The sequence below is a fragment of the Onychostoma macrolepis genome, chromosome 12, assembly GCF_012432095.1.
Source record: "Onychostoma macrolepis isolate SWU-2019 chromosome 12, ASM1243209v1, whole genome shotgun sequence".
NCBI classification, from domain to species: domain Eukaryota; kingdom Metazoa; phylum Chordata; class Actinopteri; order Cypriniformes; family Cyprinidae; genus Onychostoma; species Onychostoma macrolepis.
This window is the reverse complement of record NC_081166.1, coordinates 15,060,905-15,079,508: the sequence shown is the minus strand read 5'-3', so window position 1 is coordinate 15,079,508 and position 18,604 is coordinate 15,060,905. Positions and strand designations below refer to the sequence as shown.

The window sequence follows — 18,604 nt, the reverse complement described above, 5'->3', positions numbered from 1 at the left end:
TGCAATGCTACCCTGCCCTAGCAATTTAGCTAAATGAAAGTATCTTAGAAGGCATTATAATTATACCGCCTACCTTTGGGTACAGTCTTGGCATCAGGAGAGTGTCTATGGTTACGTAAAATCCTCCCTGTGGAGGCAGCACACTAGATTTTGGAACTGAATCTTTATTGCCGCAAGCTAAATGAGTGATAGACTGTTAGGTATTACCTTTATTTATTACAGTTGTTTTTGTTTAAACACAGACGGAGAAATCTGGCCAAACGACTTGCTTTAGGTAAGGTGCCCACACTTCTAATGGTGTGCCTGCAGATAGGAATAAAGAACAGCAAACAGCCCTGAACTCTTTTTCCAGAACTTGTTGGCCAGCCTTTTGATTCTCATCTTTCTAATCTGCAGCTCGCTCTGCTCTAGTTTCCTACTTTTGATTTGTTTGTGTTGTACTTTCACTTTCTTCTTTTTCTTTCTTCTACTCATCATGACCAGCTGCTCTTTTACCATAAAACTCTCTTTTTCTGACAGTTTTGTTTGTTAACATTCCCTTTTATGATTCTTGCCACAGATGTTGATATCTACACCCTCGGTTGGTTCGTATTGACCTCACTGTAATGTGAGAGATCTTTTGAACATTTGACCTCTAAGATGAACTTCAGTTAAGATGGATAAAGCCTCAGATGTTTTGATATTGTTAGCTTTTGAGGTTTCACAGCTGTAGACATTTATTGGAGCCAGTGAAGCTGATATTTCTGTCCTCACATTTCTAGGAAAAGCAGAAACAAACAATCTCATCTAGGAGTCTGTATGACTGAGCTGACCACTTTCTCTCTCCTTCTGTTTCCCTCCATCACAAAGCCTCCAGACAATGGGCCTCCTCCCTTGCCGAGCTCCTCTCTTCCTGAAGGTTATTATGAGGAAGCCGTTCCGCTGGGCCCTGGGAAAGCACCAGAGTACATCACCTCAAGTAAGGACAGTTTTTAACATCACACTATAAATATGTTATACGTTTTAGAACTATGACAGTAAGATAGCTGCATCTGAGACCTAAGAAAGAGCATATTTTGCATTCATTTCAATAAAATTCAATAATCAGAGTCCCAACTGTGTTCTCAGATTATGACTCGGATGCTATGAGCAGTTCGTATGAGTCATACGACGAGGAAGAGGAGGATGGGAAGGGGCAGAAGATGCGTCACCAGTGGCCATCTGAGGAGGCCTCCATGGACCTAGTGAAAGACGCTCGTATCTGTGCGTTCCTGTTGCGAAAGAAACGCTTTGGACAATGGACAAAACTGCTCTGTGTCATAAAGGACAACAAACTGTTGGTGAGCACACACACACACACACACACACACACACACACACACACACACACTCACAGAGATGGACACCCATACTAGAAGGGAGTGGGGCAAGATGTGCTACTTTTTACATTTCTTTAAGCCAGGAGAAATTAGATGAAGACAGCTAATTATACTTCAGGAAGTCTCCTGTCAGCTGACAACAGACCATAGAAATATAATGACTTCTCAATCTAAAGTGATTCAGGGACAATTTGCTAATTTATTAATTAGTAAAATAAATGTCCTTCAAAGGTCTTTAAATGTCATTCTAAGGTCTTTATAGTATTGCACATTTTTCACATTTTCATAATATTTTAATATTCAGATGATTTTAATGTAGTGAAAAGACATTTAAACAATTTGCAATAGCATTTCATGTATTTGGAGGCAAAGCTTACTTTAAGTTGCAATAGTACAGCATCTGGCACACTTTACCCCACAGAGCTATTTTAGGAAAAATACTTAATTTAATAATTAATGGTAAATATCTAACAATTTACTTTTTAGTCTAACAGTTTACTTTTCTACATAAGTAATTCTATTTTTAATTCTAAATAGGTTTGCTTTTAAATTATACATTTATGTTAAAAAAGTACCTTGACATGGAAATGTTTCTTTTCTTTTTTTTTGCATAAAAATGCAACTTTTCTCATCCTTATCTATTTTACGTGCATTTCAAAATCATTTGCCTAAATGTATGGTCACTTGAAAATTCTGCACTGTTTGCATGATTATCAATGTAACTCAGTTTACCCACTGGCACATCTTACCCCACTCTCCCATTGCCTCTATTTCTAACCGATTTTGCTTGGTTTGACTCAGCTTATGTTGTAGTGTGTAAACAAAATAATTTCAGAGGAAAATATTTATAAGCTAAACAGCTTCCCTAATGTGTCTCTCTTTCTCTAAGTGCTACAAGTCCTCCAAAGACCAGACTCCACAGATGGAGCTCCTCCTGTCTGGCTGCAGTATCACACACATTCCCAAAGACGGCAAGAAAAAGAAGCATGAACTGAAGATCGTCCATCAGGGAGCTGATGCTCTGGTGCTTGCCGTACAGAGCAAAGAACAGGCTGAAGAGTGGCTAAAGGTAATCAGACAGCTCAAAAAGTGTTAGGCTCATAGGATTGTGATCAATTATGAAAAATCTAGAAACCAGCTGTCAAACAGCAAGTTTTTCTAGTGAACTACATGGATATGCTCATCTTTTCAGCATAGAAGTTAAACAAACCAGCAGTAGCAGTCCTCAGGTCCAGCTGTTCAGTGTTTGTGTTCAGTTGGGTTAAAAGCAGGTTGCTCTGTACATACTAAATACAGAACTATACATACTAGTACATCTTTGTTCAATATATTTAAATATTTTATACTCACCCACAGTTCAATTCACCTCCATGCACAAGTCTCGTATGAGCCTAAATTCTAAAAAGCGTTTCCTGGTTTAAGTTCAAAGGATTTTAATCTTAATGACTCTGAAGACTGTGCTTGTTGATAACTTGTTACTTTAATAGTCTGTTTTATATCTATTTAAAGCTGTTTTCCTCTACATCTGGTTTTCACAAACATCATGAAAAGTGCTAGCGAAAGTCTTTGGAATCTCGTGTGATGGATCTACGAGTTTATAACCTGAAAGCAACTTATACTGCACAAAAATCATCAAAACCAGCTGCAGTCAATGGACAATTGATGAAAATAGAATTTCCCTCATTGCTGTCCATCAATCCTCTGGTGGCACTGTTTATAAAGACATCACTCGTTGCAACAGTCTCATTTATAAAAACAAAAAAATTTACCACTATGATTCCATGTGGTAAAGAGCTTCTGTTTATTGATTTGCGGGCAGGAAGGCACATGCAGTGAGCTGTACAGCACCTTCAAGTGGGTGTGGACATCAGACTGTGCAAATATACAGCCCGGGAAAGCAACAACAGCTTTAATTGCTGTTTAGGAAGAGGACACAGCACTGCGCTGTTTGGTCAGGTGTTGTGTGTACTAAAAACATACTGAAGTAATTGATTTCTGCTTGGGATAAACAGAAACCACCCTAGCTTGGAGGGATTTGTTGAATTGTGTTTCATTCGTGCACACACTGTACACCCAACAACTCATTCCCAATATGAAGAAGCATATTCTAGATCAGTAATAACCTGGTATATTATTTATTCCAAGGAAACTTGAATATTCCACTATTTTCAGTTCTGCATCTAATGTCTCCCATATAAAATAGTTTATTATAGTTTATTAAAAAATGGTTACAGTTGAAGCGGTGCAAAAAAGTGCATTGTGTTTCATTCCTGTACACAGTGTGCATGGCAAAATGTGGAGGTGGTGGCAAGTTTATAACATCTGTTTTTATTGGAGACAGATAAAGCTTTTGATTTTTGACTATTGCAGAGTTCCCATGGGAAATCGAATAGAATTATAGTTTTCAAGGCCTGGAAATATCATGAAAACCTTAAAAGTCTTGGAAAAGTGGTAAACTTTCTTTAATCCAGTTTATTTGTTTTTATTTATTTTTTATTATAGCATTTAGAAAATTGCTCTTTGTAAGTGAAATTGCTTTAAAAAGGTTTTTTTTTTTACTTGTTAATTTTTCTAGATTAAATCATTAGACACTAGTAGACATTAGATCATTAATAACACAGTAAATAATCCACTGAAACACTTTTAAACATTCACAAGATGAGATTGTTTCTAAATGTGTTCAGTTTTGCACTGATTCCGTTAAACTTAGTTTTTAAAAGTGGAACTAAATGGTTTATATGGAAACCATTAGTATTAAAAAGAGTGGAATATTAGGCGATAAGGAAACTTTTTTAAGCTTTAATGGAATACTTCATGTCTTCAAACAAAATTGAGGAACATTATAGAAGCCCAGAGGCGTCTGTGGTTCGTTAATGCTTTATCCAGTTTGCTAATGATTTATTTATGGAAAGTGTTGGCTTGTTGTTTTCCATGATTCATTTTTAATTATTTTTAGTGTTGTATCTCTCCTCTGCACTGTTTTCCTCTTTGTTCTCTCTCTCTTCCAGTCTTTATTCGATTAGTTCTCTCCATGTAGCTCCTCTGTTCTGATCCTTTGGACAGGCTTGGGGAAATTCCACCTCCTGTCTTTCTTCTTCTCTTCGTTCTTCTTTCTTCTCTCTTTTTTTTGTCATCTGAGTCGCCTCTGCCCTGGGCGGGAATGGTAAGATATGGAGTACATTCTTTGTTGAATGTATCAATGAACGTGACCACTGTATAATGTTGAGAATTTTATTCCTCTTGTCGCTTCCTGCTTTCTGTTGAGTTGCATTTTATTAGCTACTGAGTGTGTTGGTGTGTGTTTGTGTGCTGATTGGTGTGAAATTGTTCATTACTGCCCTTACTGTGAATGCCTGTCATTGGCTTTGCTTCTCATCACTCTCTATTGTGGCAATTTTACATTACGACTCAAAGTTTGAATGTCTACAAACATTTGTTTGACCTTTAACTTTGACTTTGTTGTATTTTTATGCAGTAGATCTCCATATTAACTCTTCATTTGAAAATATTCTTGCTAATGAGGGCACATTAGCACAGCACAAAAGATTTTTTGACTGAGCGTATCCCAGAAACCCACTTCTTTGCAGTCAAAGCCAAAGAGTGAGGCCACAGGCTGCAATTTTCCCGTGAGCCCAATTATGTAAACCGGTTGCCAAACCCCAACGTGCTGCGTCAAGTAACGACGCTCAGAGGAGCTCGACGAAAAGGATATTTGGTTATATTTTGGTCTTTGGCATGGGGGCGGTTTGGGAAGGGGGTGTGTTAAGGTGAGCTCCTCTCTTTGTTCACTCAACACCAATGGTTATGGGTGTTTTTGGATGTTACCCCCAGGTAATGTGAGGTCACGCTCATATGTGGCGGCGAGGAGTCTGTGCAGTCTGGAGATCTCTGGATATCTCATTCACACAGAGCCACTGCACAGCGCATAGACAGCCACGAGAGCAATGACGCATGTAACAGCCTTCCAGCTGCACTTCCAACTGCATGTGACGTGCCCAATCCATTTGAGCGCATGTGCATGGCAGAACGTGGAGGTGGTGGAGAGTTTGTGGCATCTGTTTGACTGGGAGCAAAGAAAGTATTTGATTATTCAAGGGTTCTCATGGGAAATGGAATAAAATTTCAAGGCTTGGAAAAATCATGAAAAAGAATAAAATCTAATGAAATAATGAAGTCTTGGAAAAGTCATATATTCTCAAATCAAATTGTAAAAATATATTCACTAGAAATTTTTTATTTTTTTTTAATAGGTCTAAGGAAATTTCTCTAGTTTTGTCATTTGTTTTCTAGCTGTATTTATTGATATAAAAATATATCAGCTAAATTGATCTTTGAGAGTGCAATATCTTAATTCCAGAGAATTCATTGGGCAAAAGAAATTGATCAGTATCTATAATGGAACAATTAAAAATGAGATATTGAGGGATATTGAGAAATATCAAAATTCTGCCTGTTATTTTGCACTTTAACTTTTTGTTCTGTGGTCTATTTAAGGTGATGAAGGAAGTCTGCTCTAATGGAAATGGAGTGGTGGACTGTGACGGAGCTGGCTCTGGTTCCCCTGTTCACAAAGCAGAGCTGGAAAAGGTGCAAATTCATAATTCTATTTATCTTTAGTACTTTGTGTGTGTGTATGTGTGGATTTACTATGCCTGCAGAGTACATGCTGGTCTACCTACATGCAGGTTTGTGAGACTGTGTGGCGGTTTGCATGCTTGCCAGCTTCACCACACCTCAGTACCCTGCACAGGCGCCTCCTCTCTGTGTTCCTGCACAGTGGCTCTGCTGCCAAGGGCATGGAGGGCTATAAAAGCTGCATAAGCGTACCAAATTCCATCTTGCTACGGATGTGTATTGCTGGCGAGGTTAAATAGGTGTGGGATGAACTGTGATCTTATCATTTTTTAGAACACATTCTTTAATATGCACTGTGCTGCAACATTATTTTTGCAGCATGCGCATGTTGCACTTGTTTATGTGTGTGTGCTGTTTTTAAGACAGATCTAAAGGGGGTTTAATGTCAAACCTCTTAAACTGGCACAGCATGCGTGAGCCTAGTCTAATTATTCACACTCGATGCAAAACAGATGCGCTTCGAGGTTTGTTTGGGTAGACTGCAGAGGTTTAAGTGTATGGGCTTTAGTATTCTATACTCTTTGTGTGTATGTATTTTATGTGTCTGTCTATAAACAATTTATCATTAAATTTAACAATGAATCCACTGTTATGTGTGTTGTTAAGTGTTCATTCTTCTGCTGAAATACGTGTTTTCTCTGTAACTGCAAGCATATCTGTAACCTAACTCGATTTGCAGAAGCTGTCCTGCGATCGACCCAGTTCAGATGGAGAGCCCTGTCATGAAAATGGCATCTCAGATGGCAAAGATCCAGGTGAGCTTTTATGTTCAGTCCTTTTTTTGGTCCATATCATTGGAGACGACAGATGTAGAGTTCCTTTATATAAAGGAAGAGTATTTTGTGGCATACACTGTAAAAAGTGGTTAGAAGCTAATCTGTCTATAGCTATCTGTCTAAAATATTTGATTCGTGTTTAATTAGTATTTGATAAGTTGATACAGTGAAATTTAATAATAATAAACATTTTCAGCATCAGTTTGTGCTCAGAATCCTGTCAGTTACTAGATAAAATCACTGTATTTAAAAACAAAATCTGTTAGTGTTTTAATTCATGAAGTGAACTTTTTGGTTAAGAAAACAAACTTAGTAAAACAACAGAGCAAAAAACAGAACAAATTTAATCCCATAAAGCGGATGTTTATTTGACTCAAACAATTCCATTGTTTGAACAACAGCAAAATCAGGGCAAGGAGACACTTCTTAAATAATCTAATAGGATTATTTATCTAGTATTTACACCACGCTGTCTCGATCTGGGATTGAACTTTTCAGGACATCTGTTTCAGGTCTGTGGAAATGTTTATTTTTTTCAATTTGAGACTGCCTTGCCTCAGACGTGTTGGTGAAGAATTGCCTAATTTGAGTGGAATCCAAAACTTGTGCATCTGCAATCCTATATGATTGATAGCTCAGCATCACAGCCACAAGCCGCAGTAACTGCTGTGCTGTTTTCACATGAGTTATGGCAGCTGACCTCTGATAAACCTACAGATAAACAAGGCTGATGTCTTATAATAATTACTGTAAAAGTGTAAAGTTATGGAAAGGTATTGAGAAAGAAAAATTTAGGGAAGCATTTCTTGGCAGCAGAACCATGAACCATTTCTATCTGATCTCCTCTGTGTCTGTCTGATAGCACCTTAGATATCCTTACACCACACCAGCAGCCATCTACTGCACTTCTTTAATGAAAGATGAAAGAAAAATTTAAAAGAACCATGCAGATTAATCAGATTCACCATATTCTTTCCAGCTGTCGCAAGTGCTGAGACGCTGTGAAATCATATTAGCCCGAACGCAGAATTTTCCCTCATGATAAAATGAAGAACTATGTCTGCATAGGTCCTTTAAGGGCCAATGGTTTTTGCATCTGTGGCTCTGGGTTTTACCTCATGCCTGAGGCTGCTGTGCAGAGACAGAGAAACTTTAGAGGACTCAGGGTTCAGATGGGCTTAGCTTTAATTAAAGGAGTCGCCAACTAAAATGTAATCTTCTGCACTGGAGCTTGGACCAAGTCAGGCCAGAAGAGTAAGAGTTTCACTGTATCTTTATATGTTTTCTTTGTCCTTGTAAGTCTGTAATTTGTTGTGCTGTAGTGTCTTACACATTTTAACCCAGTCCAGATCCCAAACTGCTAGTTTGCTCACACTGTCCACCATTGGTTTGGAATAGGATGTGACCTGAACGGTTTTCCACTGTGTGTCCTTTTACTTTCAATGTTTAAGTTCGATTTTTTCTAGACCTTTTGTTTCTTACAATACCATTAACCACAGACCACACTCCGAAAAACTTGGAGAAGAACGAAGTTGGTTTCACGCATTGTTTAGGATTTGGATTAAAAGTCTGAAGACATGTCCTGTCATTGTCAGTTCAGCCTCTTACTCTCTGGCCTAAATTACTAACATTTTAAAGTGAACAGATTTTCCATAATTCAAACTTTTCCCACCAAATCCACCCCACAAACAAAATATTTTCCAAAGCCACCCCTTGTTATAGTTGCAACACCAACGGGTTTCTAGATAACTAGCATATCTGTATAATATATTACTTTATATAATCCCATACATATATTTCACACTCTGACACTAATTTGCCTTTTTTTGCAGCCAAAGGCAAGAAGAACTCTAAATCAGAGCAGAAAGGCACCGTGGGACGTGTGACTGGAAAGAAAATCACTAAAATCATAAGCCTGGGCAAGAAAAAACCATCTACAGATGAACAGACCTCATCGGCGGAGGAGGATGTCCCAACGTGTGGTGAGCGTTTGCAGTACCATTTTGATATACATTACCATTCAAAAGTTTGGGGTTGTTAAGATTTTATAAAGCCTGCATTTATTTGATCAAAAATACAGTAAAAAGAGTAATATTGTGAAATAGTGTTACAGTCTATAATAATAACTTTTCATTTTAATGTATTTTGAAATGTCATCCTTGCTGAATAAAAGTACTAATTTTAGATTGTCCTATACATACAGGAACAGGTAGAATAATGCCTGTATGAACAAGTAGCTGAAGTCAGTCACTAAATAATATCTGTAATATCTATAGTGGCAGATAAAGGTAGTAAATATCAAGGCTTTTCTATTGCATATTTCAGGATTTAGTTTTAATATGTTTTGGGCAGCTCCCATTGTTTTCATCCTCTCAGATATGCAGCCAAAACTCTGTCTAGTTTTTTCCATCTAGGTTTTTTTCTTTCTCCGCTACCTAAACACATTACCCAATCAAAGGATTGTCTTGCTCTTCAACCACATAATACCTAGATTTTTGCCATTGTCATCACCTGAGCGAGGTTGATAGTCCTAACATTAGTGATTGACAGCCTGTTGAATCATGTTAATGAAGCATTCAATTTGCTGACCTGTGGTTCTGTTAATATTTTTATCTTAAAATTAGATTGTCAGTCCTAAAAATTCAGGAAATCACTTTAGTCAGATAATGCAATGTCTATTTAATGACCAAAGTAGCAGAAGCAAGAACTGGACAATATGTAACCCTGGACCACAAAATTGGTCATAAGGGTCAGATTTATACATAATCAGCTGAATAAATAAGCTTTCCATTGATGTATGGTTTGTTAGGATCGGACAATATTTGGCCCGAGATACAACTATCTGGAATCTGAGGGTGCAAAAAACCCTGTTGAAAAAAATTGCATTTAAAGTTGTCCAAATGAAGTTCTTAGCAATGCATATTATGAAGTTTTGATATATTTATGGTAGGAAATTTACAAAATATCTTAATGGAACATGATCTTTACTTAATATCCTAATGATTTTTGGCATAAAACAAAAATCGATAATTTTGACCCATACAGTGTATTGTTGGCTATTGCTACAAATATACCCCAGCGACTTAAAAGACTGGTTTTGTGGTCCAGGGTCATATATGATACTGCATCAATATGGGCTAACAGTATTATGATATTGTTATTCTTTCTGTTTATCTGTATAGTTGTTTTTTATTTAACTGTGATGTATTTCAATTGGTTTTATCTCCATTGTGCTTTGTGCAAATACACTACTGTTTAAAAATCTGCAAATATTGAATTGATTGCAATAAATTGATCAAAAGTGACAGTAACAAAATATATAATGTTAAAAAAGTTTTCTATTTAAAATAAATGCTGTTCTTTTGAATTTTCTAATCATCATCTTCAGCAGTTTTAAACAGATTTCAACATAGATAATAATAAGAAATGTTTCTTGAACACCAAATCAGCACATTAGAATGATTTCTGAAGGATCATGTGACACTGAAGACTGAAAAATGAGCTTTTCTATCACAGGAATAAATTACATTTTAAAAAATATTTAAATAGAAGATTTTTCAAAATATAATCAACACTTTTACACTTTTTCTGCTTGCGTGTGGGTCTGTCTGTTGGCTGTAATATAAATCTCTCGGCCCAATCCTACATTAACAGGCTATCTGAACGTGCTGTCCAATAACCGCTGGAGAGAGCGCTGGTGCCAGCTAAAAGACAACCAGCTGTTGCTGCACAAGGACCGGGCAGATCTGAAGACACACATGGCCTCTCTGCCGCTGCGGGGGTGTGAGGTCATTCCAGGGCTGGACTCCAAACATCCCTTTGCCTTCCGTCTGCTGCGCAACGGACAGGAGGTGGCTGTTCTGGAGGTACGTGCCAAGTCCCTCAGCTCTTGCGGGGCAATTAATGTGTCTGAGACAGGACCTCAGGGCAGGGATTAGATGGATGGTTTGGTTGGCTTGCTTTCGTAATGATGTCACTGCTGTATCATGTGTAGAGTGGATTTGCAGAGATTGCGTAGATTAGTGCTTTATTTGTCTCATATTCCACTGACACTCATTCATTGCATCTTTCCTCACTCTTTTTCCCGTCAGGCCTCCTCCTCTGAGAGTATGGGAAGGTGGCTGGGGGTCTTGCTGGCCGAAACGGGCTCCACAACAGATCCTGCTGCACTGCACTACGATTACATTGACGTCGAAACCACTGCTAATGTCATTCAGCTGGCCAAGCAGTCATTTTGGTGAGAACCCAGTACTGCTAAAAAATTTTTATTAGCATGCCAGTGACTTTTTTCACTTTAGAATAGGGAACACATATTCACTACTAACTAAGAGTTTTCCCTGAACAAACTCCTTGTTTGCTGCTTATTAATAGTTAGTAATGTAGTAGTTAAGTTTAGATTTGAGGTAGAATTAAGGGATCTAAAATATGATCATGCAGATTAAGGCGTTAATATGTGATTTATAGTATGCATGCTAATAAACAACTAGTTAATAGTGTGAATTGTTACCACTTTTTCTTTAATAACCTACTTTTTCAACACGTAGCGGTATAGCATTTTTTTTTTTTTTTTTAAATTGTATTGCACACATAGCTTTACAGCCATTTGAGCTTTAATAAGCTCTCTAAACACTTTCTTATACAGCATTTAGAATTGTAGTATGTAGTATGTAGTCTGATTCACTTTACTGAACTGGTACGTTTGAAGAGTTCATGCAAATGAACCAGTTCATAAAGAACTGACTTACAAATCGTATCTTTGGGCAAAGTTTTTCTGCACCGCATTTGCATCTTCATATTTATAAATAGTTAAATATAATATTTGTTTAACATAACACTGCTGTTCAACAGTATATTTAATGCACAAAAATAAATAAAATATTCATACAATGAATTTGTTTTATTAGTTATATTCTGTGTATTTATCTGTAACTTTGAGGATATTCAAACAAATCCTCGTTGTTTATGTCTGTCATTAAATTATACATATTGTATTCACTACTTTTATTTTTTTGTTATATATTTGTTTTTTATAAATTTACCTATTATGTTATATATTTGTACAATACCACAAAAGTTAGGGGACAGTAAGATTTTTTTTCCCCCAAAAAATGTATATTTTTATTCGGCAAGGATGTATTCAATTGATCAAAAGTGACAGTAAAGACAGTGTTGCGAACTACTATGCTTGACTGTATTTGAAGTACTTGGCCAGTACTGGCGCTCCCTATACGCAGATTATGCAGTTTGCGGGGGGCACCATCCCAGTTGCTCAAAAAAACAACAACAACAACAAAAAAACGTGACGTGCCATTCCCATATCCGCGACCGCTCGCACATCATGTTTGCGGCTGAATGCAAATGATCATAATTTATGGACAACTATACCCGTGAAAAGACATCAGCAATCCGGCGCCGAGAAAAGAGAGAAAAAGATTAAGCCCGTGCATCACTTTCTGGTACATTCATAATCCTGTGAAACTTTTTTGGATGTTGACATTAATAACGTGTTTTAATGTAATAATTTCACCACCACCAACGCACCTAATATTCTCTCTTGAGTTTCCGTTCCCTTACAAAAGTTAGCAATGGTTTTAACATGACTAACATGAAAAAAAAAACATGGTTCTTGTAGCCATGGAAACCGCAAATTAACCATGGTTTTGTTACTTCAAATAATAATTTACAAAGAAATATTAAGATAATTTTTTTTTTGTGGTTATAAAAACAGACCTAAGCCAACAACAGCCTTTAAAATGACTTACAAAAACAAGGCAATAATGATTGGCTAATTAATAATTATATGGTTTCATAGAATAACACTGTTAAAATACATAATGTAGGCTAATACAAAATAAACAATTTATGTACATTACATGTTATTGCAAATGCCTGCAAAGGGACCCAAAGGCCTGGTAATTGCTTCTGTTATATTTACAGGACGATCAAATCCTTGTTTAATAGGCTATTGACCAAACATTTAATTCAAATATACACTTAATCTTTCATTTTTGGCCACCTTTTTGCTGTAGATGACACAGCCTCTATAATTTATTCAACAAAAAAACATGTGGACATCACAACCCTTAAAAATGAACCATGGTTTTATCAAAAAACTGCCTAATTTTAAATAATACAATTTGTAAATAATACAGTTTAATTAAAATTTATTTACTTTCATATTTTATTTCATTTCTATTTTGACCCCTATAGTAGGTGTTTTTTTTTTTGCTTCCATAATATTTGAGGGAGGGGGCACAACAATACAATCCTGCTTAGGGCACCCATTTGGCCAGCAGTGGCCCTGTACTTGACTCATGAGTAGCTTGTAAAGCTACAGTTTTGAAGTATCTTTCCCAACACTACTGTTTAAAGTTAGAGTTCAAGTTCTCTATATGATATTTGTATATGTAGTAATGAATATATGTATTTGTGTTCACAGTTTCACCAGTAAGCGTGCAGTTTCTCCAAACCCATACCTTGATAACCCGGTCAATGGTTACGCCTGTCCCACAGGGTTCGCTCTGCATTATGATGATGTGCCCTGCATCAATGGATCGGTAAGTAAATGAACAAACTTTAAACCCATTAAATTCTCACCTTCTTTTCTGATCCTGCCTAACACCGCTCTATTCCTGATCCACTTTTTCTTTCCTAATCGCTCTTTTCTTGCTTGCACGCTTGCGATACGGAAGGTACCAGATGCGCACTACTCCTCCCCAGCTTCAGGGGACCGTCGTTGGAAAGAAGAGTCTCATTATGAGAATACAGATCTTTATGAAAACATGCCCTCCCCCAAACTAGCAGCCCGCTACTCTCCCAAATCCATCCGCTCGCAGTCATCTTCCACAGGGCATTACAACACACCGCTCTCCACCAAATCTCTGTCCTCTTCCTCCTCTCCCTCAGCTGCTAATACTAACATTAAGCAGGTGACTAACCAAGGCACACAGTATATCTCAAACAATGGATATCTGTATCAGATTTGTATTTTGTATTATAATGGAAATAATCGCACAGCATAGTGCATGCATTGTGGACCACCCAGCTCCAGAAATGAATGCTTTTTATCTCTATATTATCCATGTCTGTGTGGCTGTGGCCTTGAATGGATTTACTGAAACCTTACTTCACTCTAGGTTACATTTTATAGGCCAAGGATAGAAAAAAGGGTTGCTGCCAGCTATAGTATAACTAAAAGAAAATGTCCCCCCAAGCAACATGTATGGTTTGCAGATCTAACCTACGTGAAATTATTTGTATGAAGTGGTAATCTTATAACTAAATCACAAATTACACCCTTAAAATGTAACAGGTGTTAACAGCGAAATCAAAGTCTTTAAATATCAGATGTTTGTTAGTAGCCCACATATCAGTTTCACCTTTTCTTGTACGTTTCTTTCATCCAATCAGCTCAAGGGAAAGAAAGGCCTGACCACCAATGGGTTCGCTGCAAAGCAGAAGTTGGACAAGAACCAGCCCAAAAAGGCCAATGGAATCAGCAGCACTGTTCCAGTGAAACACAACAACTCTAGTAAGAGACTGTAACATATAAAAGCACATCTGATAATCTCAAAATGAGTCTTTCATTTTTTTTTTAAAGTGGACATACGGCTGAAACTAAACTAAGCAGACATTAAGTCTGCATCCATTATCCTCGCTATTACACCACTAATTTCTTTCAAGGAAAAAGAAGCCACACAGATTTGTGGAGAATGCCGGTATGTGGAAATTGCAGTGCTGTTAGACAGCAGTGGATCTGTTGACATGCTCCTTTGTAAACTCAATCACCCCAAATTCCGTTTCAGACACAGACATCCTAACCATCCAGTGGCCATTTACGTGGACTCACAAATATTTGGATGTGGTATACTGTATATTCTGTCTGCCTTTTAATCTGCGTTTGTGGTCTCAGAGGCCTTTAATGTGATGAAAAGACCGAATCCAAAAGTTAAAAATGGAAAGATTTTCTGACGATGGTTTACTTTGATTATAATGCATCATTAACCTTCACAGGTGTGGACCAGTATAAGTACGGGAAAAACAGAGTGGAGGCAGATGCCAAGAAACTCCAAGCGAAAGAGGACGAGCTGATGAAGAGGAAGCAGGAAATTCGGAACCGCCTGACCCAGCTGAAAAAAGACCGGAAGGACCTCCGCACTGCTATAGAGAACAACACAGGTGAGGACGTCAATGGGGTTCAAGTTTGATTGACAAATTGAATGACAAATAAGAGTGTTCAAGATAACAAAAAGAATTCAAAGGTTTAAGCAAGAATAAATTGTGACAGGACATTTTTAATGTTACTAAAGTTTTCTATTTCAAATAAATGATGTTTTTTAAGCTTTCTGTTCATTAAAGGATCCTGAAAAATGACAGTTATAACATCTCCGGGTATTTATTTCATCCAGGTAAGCGCTCTCAGGCCACTTTGACAGAGAGACTTAAGAAAGTAGAGGATGAATGCAAACTAAAAGAGGAAGAACGAGTCAATCTGGAACTGGAGCTGACGGAGGTGAAGGAGAGTCTGAAGAAAGCCTTGAACGGAGGTGTCACCCTGGGCCTGACCATTGAACCCAAAACGGGCAGCTCCAGCCCACAGGTCTGGAAAAACAGCAACAAGTTCTCTAACATAGACATGATGTAGTGCTAACTGTAGGGTTGTGTCACTTTCTTTTTTAGTGATAAAAGCAAAGCAGGTATCAAAATGTGTCTCGTTTGTTTTTAGTCTCCAGTGCTAATGAGGCGAACGGTGGACAACTCACCCATTTCCAGCTGTGACACCAGTGACACTGAGACCTGCTCTCTACCAATCAACAGCGCGTCTCTGCTGCGGCGTCAGACACAACAGAAAGCCTCACCTGTGCGAGGACACGTCCTCAGGAAAGCCAAGGTCAGTAACCACATAACACTCATTTTCTTCATCACACTAGATATTAATAGCAGGTAACATATGCTGGATCTTATGTAAAAGCATGATCCTAAAGTTGCATTTACTTAAAGATGTTTACAGTGCATTTTTTCCCCCTGCGTGTTCATTCTGTTTTCTTTTCTTGCAGGAATGGGAGATGAAGTCTGGCACATAAGTTCTTTTCCACCAACCTTTTTTTTTCGCTGTATCTATTTATTTAATTTTGTCCATATATGAGTGATGTTGAAATTGAATTGACTGAACCATAGACACCCTTTTCCAGAATTAATTCTGGAAGACCTTGACTGAGTCTGGTGCCCGGTGCTGTTTATCCTTATAGCACTATCCCTGGATCATGATCTGACTATAAAGCAACTTACAAATGAGGAAAAACTCAAGCAATTTGTCATATAGAGACCAACAGTAAAGCCACAAAACCAAATGTATATACACTACCATTCAATATTTTGGGATCAATATAATTTTTTTTAAGGAATTGATACTTTTATTCAGCAAGGATGCATGAAATTGATCTAAAGTGACAGCAAAGATAAAATCTTTATTTTAAATTAATGCTGTTCTTTTAAAATTTGTTCATCAAGGAATCCTGAAAAAATGTAGCATGGTTTCCACAAAAATATTCAGCAGCACAACTGTTTTCAACATTTATAATAACAACAGATGTTTCTTGAGTGTCAAATCAGCATAATAGAATGATTCCTGAAGGATCATGTGACACTGAAGACTGGAGAAATGGCTGCAAAATATTCAGCTTTGCCATTACTGGAATTAAAATATATTAAAACAGAAAGCAGTTATTTTAAATTGTACTAATATTTCACAATGTTACTGTTTTTCTCCATTTCTATTCAAATAAATGCAGCCTTGGTGAGCATAAGAGACCCCAAACTTTTGAATGGTAGTGTAACATTAGAGGAAAGAGAATTTTATTATGATTTTATGTTATCATGAACACAGAACATCTCAGATTATGGTCCACTAAATATATTGTGCGCTAAGCTCACTGGTCTCAGTCAGTAATCACTTAAAAGTCTATAAAAGTCTGTTTCTTTCTTCAACAAGAAACCATTAATGGAAGACAAAATCTTCAAGTATTTATTTGTAAATGTTTAAATAAATATAAGCCACTCTGTGTTTGTCTGTTGATATTTAGTTTTGCCTTTCATCGGGCTTCACACTAGCAGCTTCGGGATATACAGTACGTCTTAAGATAAATGTCAAATACAGAATGTGATCATTCAAAGCTTGTTCTTTACAGAAATGTGTAATCTGTATGAAAGTATTTTACCAGCCTCTCCTCCTCCTCAATGTCTGGCCCATTATTTTCAATCCAGTGGTCTGGCCAAACTTTTGGCTATGCTGAGAGCAGCCCATGGGGAACAGGGCAGCTCAGGCCAGGGTGTGGTCCTCTGCTGGCTGGCTGCTCTGGAAACTGGGCCTGAAAGTACCGCTACACTTCCCCTCCGCTGAACACACTGCAACCACTGCACTGAAACAGCTGAAACACCAGAACACTGCAATGCATCATACACTGACAGTTATACATGTACTGTATGCTAACACAAATAACACAGCGTGCATATGTGAAGTTTCATTTTAGTTTGCAGTCTTAAGCTGTGCATGTGCAGGTGTAAGAGCTTGTAAGTAATACGTTTGCGAACAAAAGAAGAGTTCAGACTGTAATCTGCTTTGTTTTGACCACTCAAAGTCCAGCCACCTGATGTACTGAAAATGGTGCTTTTAAGCAATGCTGAAACTGTTCACTCCTAATTCAGCCAGATTATGGAGTCTTGGTGCTTAATTTAGACCGATTTTTGTATTAATGTTCAAGGCACATTTATAACTCTTTGTTTATTGTGCAGTGAAGATTTGAAGCTACACATTTTCAAGCTACGCTACACGCAGGGTGCTGTGTAAATATAATTCTTTTCTGCTTGGGTCAGAGCTTTGTTTTTTTGTCCAGTCATTTTGTAAAAGTCGGCACTGGATGAATGTTTGCATCAGTATATTTGTAAAAGACAACATTAAGTCACCTTTGTCTCCAGCTCAAAGTAGATGAGATGCTTCAGTCTTTCTGCACAGCTGCTTATTCAGTAGTCAAAGTGATTTACTGATTTGACAAAGTAAAATAAAACCTTTAGATTGAGTCAGCTTTCAGCCTCACTTTGCAAAGGTAATGTGGAATGTGAAAAACTTTTAAGTGTCATTTTGCTTTGAGGGTGGGAGCAAAGACACCATTGTTTGTTTTGCACCTTATGGATATTACTCTGTTTTATTTTGCTGATGACTGTTGTCAACTTGGCAACAAAAGGACTGTACATAGAAATAATTAAACTGCTTTAAAAAAAAATGGCTTGTGTGTACCAATTTGTGGATTATGACAATTCGCGATAGACCGTAACTGGCAACATTCAATTCTTTTTAGATTATAATGATATACAAAATCACAACGACCCTCTTATGTTTCACTCCAGCAGTTTGCTATTGTATTACACAGTAAAAATTAACAGGGCCTGAATTTTGTTCAGATTTTGTTTCACATAAATCTAGCCAAAGAGTCTTTAAAAAAAAAAAAAAAAGTTTCTTTTAAATCTGGCCAGTAACATATTAAATTCAGTGACTCGCACAGAACACTGGCGACCTCATGAGTGCGAAGATAAAACATTCAGATTATTCGGATTTCTCACTTTCTAGCTTGTTTTGTCACGTGGTATCTGTTACTTTTCTCATCGCAGGTCAAGATGGCCTAATCAAAGTTGTTTTTAAATAAAAATGTATTGTACAGAAATGTCTTTGAATGATTTCCATTTGTGCGTCTAGCATAAAGATAAACAATTATACTATACATTACAACGATTATTATAAATCTCCGCTAGATGGCAGAGTAGTGTTTTTCAGATGTTTAC

At 37.3% G+C, this 18,604-nt stretch overlaps 1 protein-coding gene across 3 annotated transcripts in view; it reads left to right on the top strand.

Annotated features, from left to right (window-relative positions):
* afap1 (actin filament associated protein 1) overlaps window positions 1-15,907 on the top strand; it is a 47,637-nt gene extending 31,730 nt beyond the window's left edge. For 2 of the 3 annotated variants that reach the window (XM_058793746.1, XM_058793745.1), the window contains exons 4-18: window positions 850-958; window positions 1,108-1,319; window positions 2,248-2,427; window positions 5,853-5,945; window positions 6,673-6,748; window positions 8,602-8,751; window positions 10,424-10,635; window positions 10,861-11,006; window positions 13,209-13,326; window positions 13,462-13,698; window positions 14,180-14,300; window positions 14,783-14,947; window positions 15,178-15,368; window positions 15,495-15,659; window positions 15,826-15,907. In XM_058793746.1, coding sequence (XP_058649729.1) covers window positions 850-958; window positions 1,108-1,319; window positions 2,248-2,427; window positions 5,853-5,945; window positions 6,673-6,748; window positions 8,602-8,751; window positions 10,424-10,635; window positions 10,861-11,006; window positions 13,209-13,326; window positions 13,462-13,698; window positions 14,180-14,300; window positions 14,783-14,947; window positions 15,178-15,368; window positions 15,495-15,659; window positions 15,826-15,852 — 2,202 coding nt within the window. In that variant the 3' untranslated portion in view covers window positions 15,853-15,907. The remainder of the gene's footprint in view (window positions 1-849; window positions 959-1,107; window positions 1,320-2,247; window positions 2,428-5,852; window positions 5,946-6,672; window positions 6,749-8,601; window positions 8,752-10,423; window positions 10,636-10,860; window positions 11,007-13,208; window positions 13,327-13,461; window positions 13,699-14,179; window positions 14,301-14,782; window positions 14,948-15,177; window positions 15,369-15,494; window positions 15,660-15,825) is intronic. The other variant, XM_058793747.1, reaches the window with a different exon arrangement.
* Window positions 15,908-18,604: the final 2,697 nt, after the last annotated feature.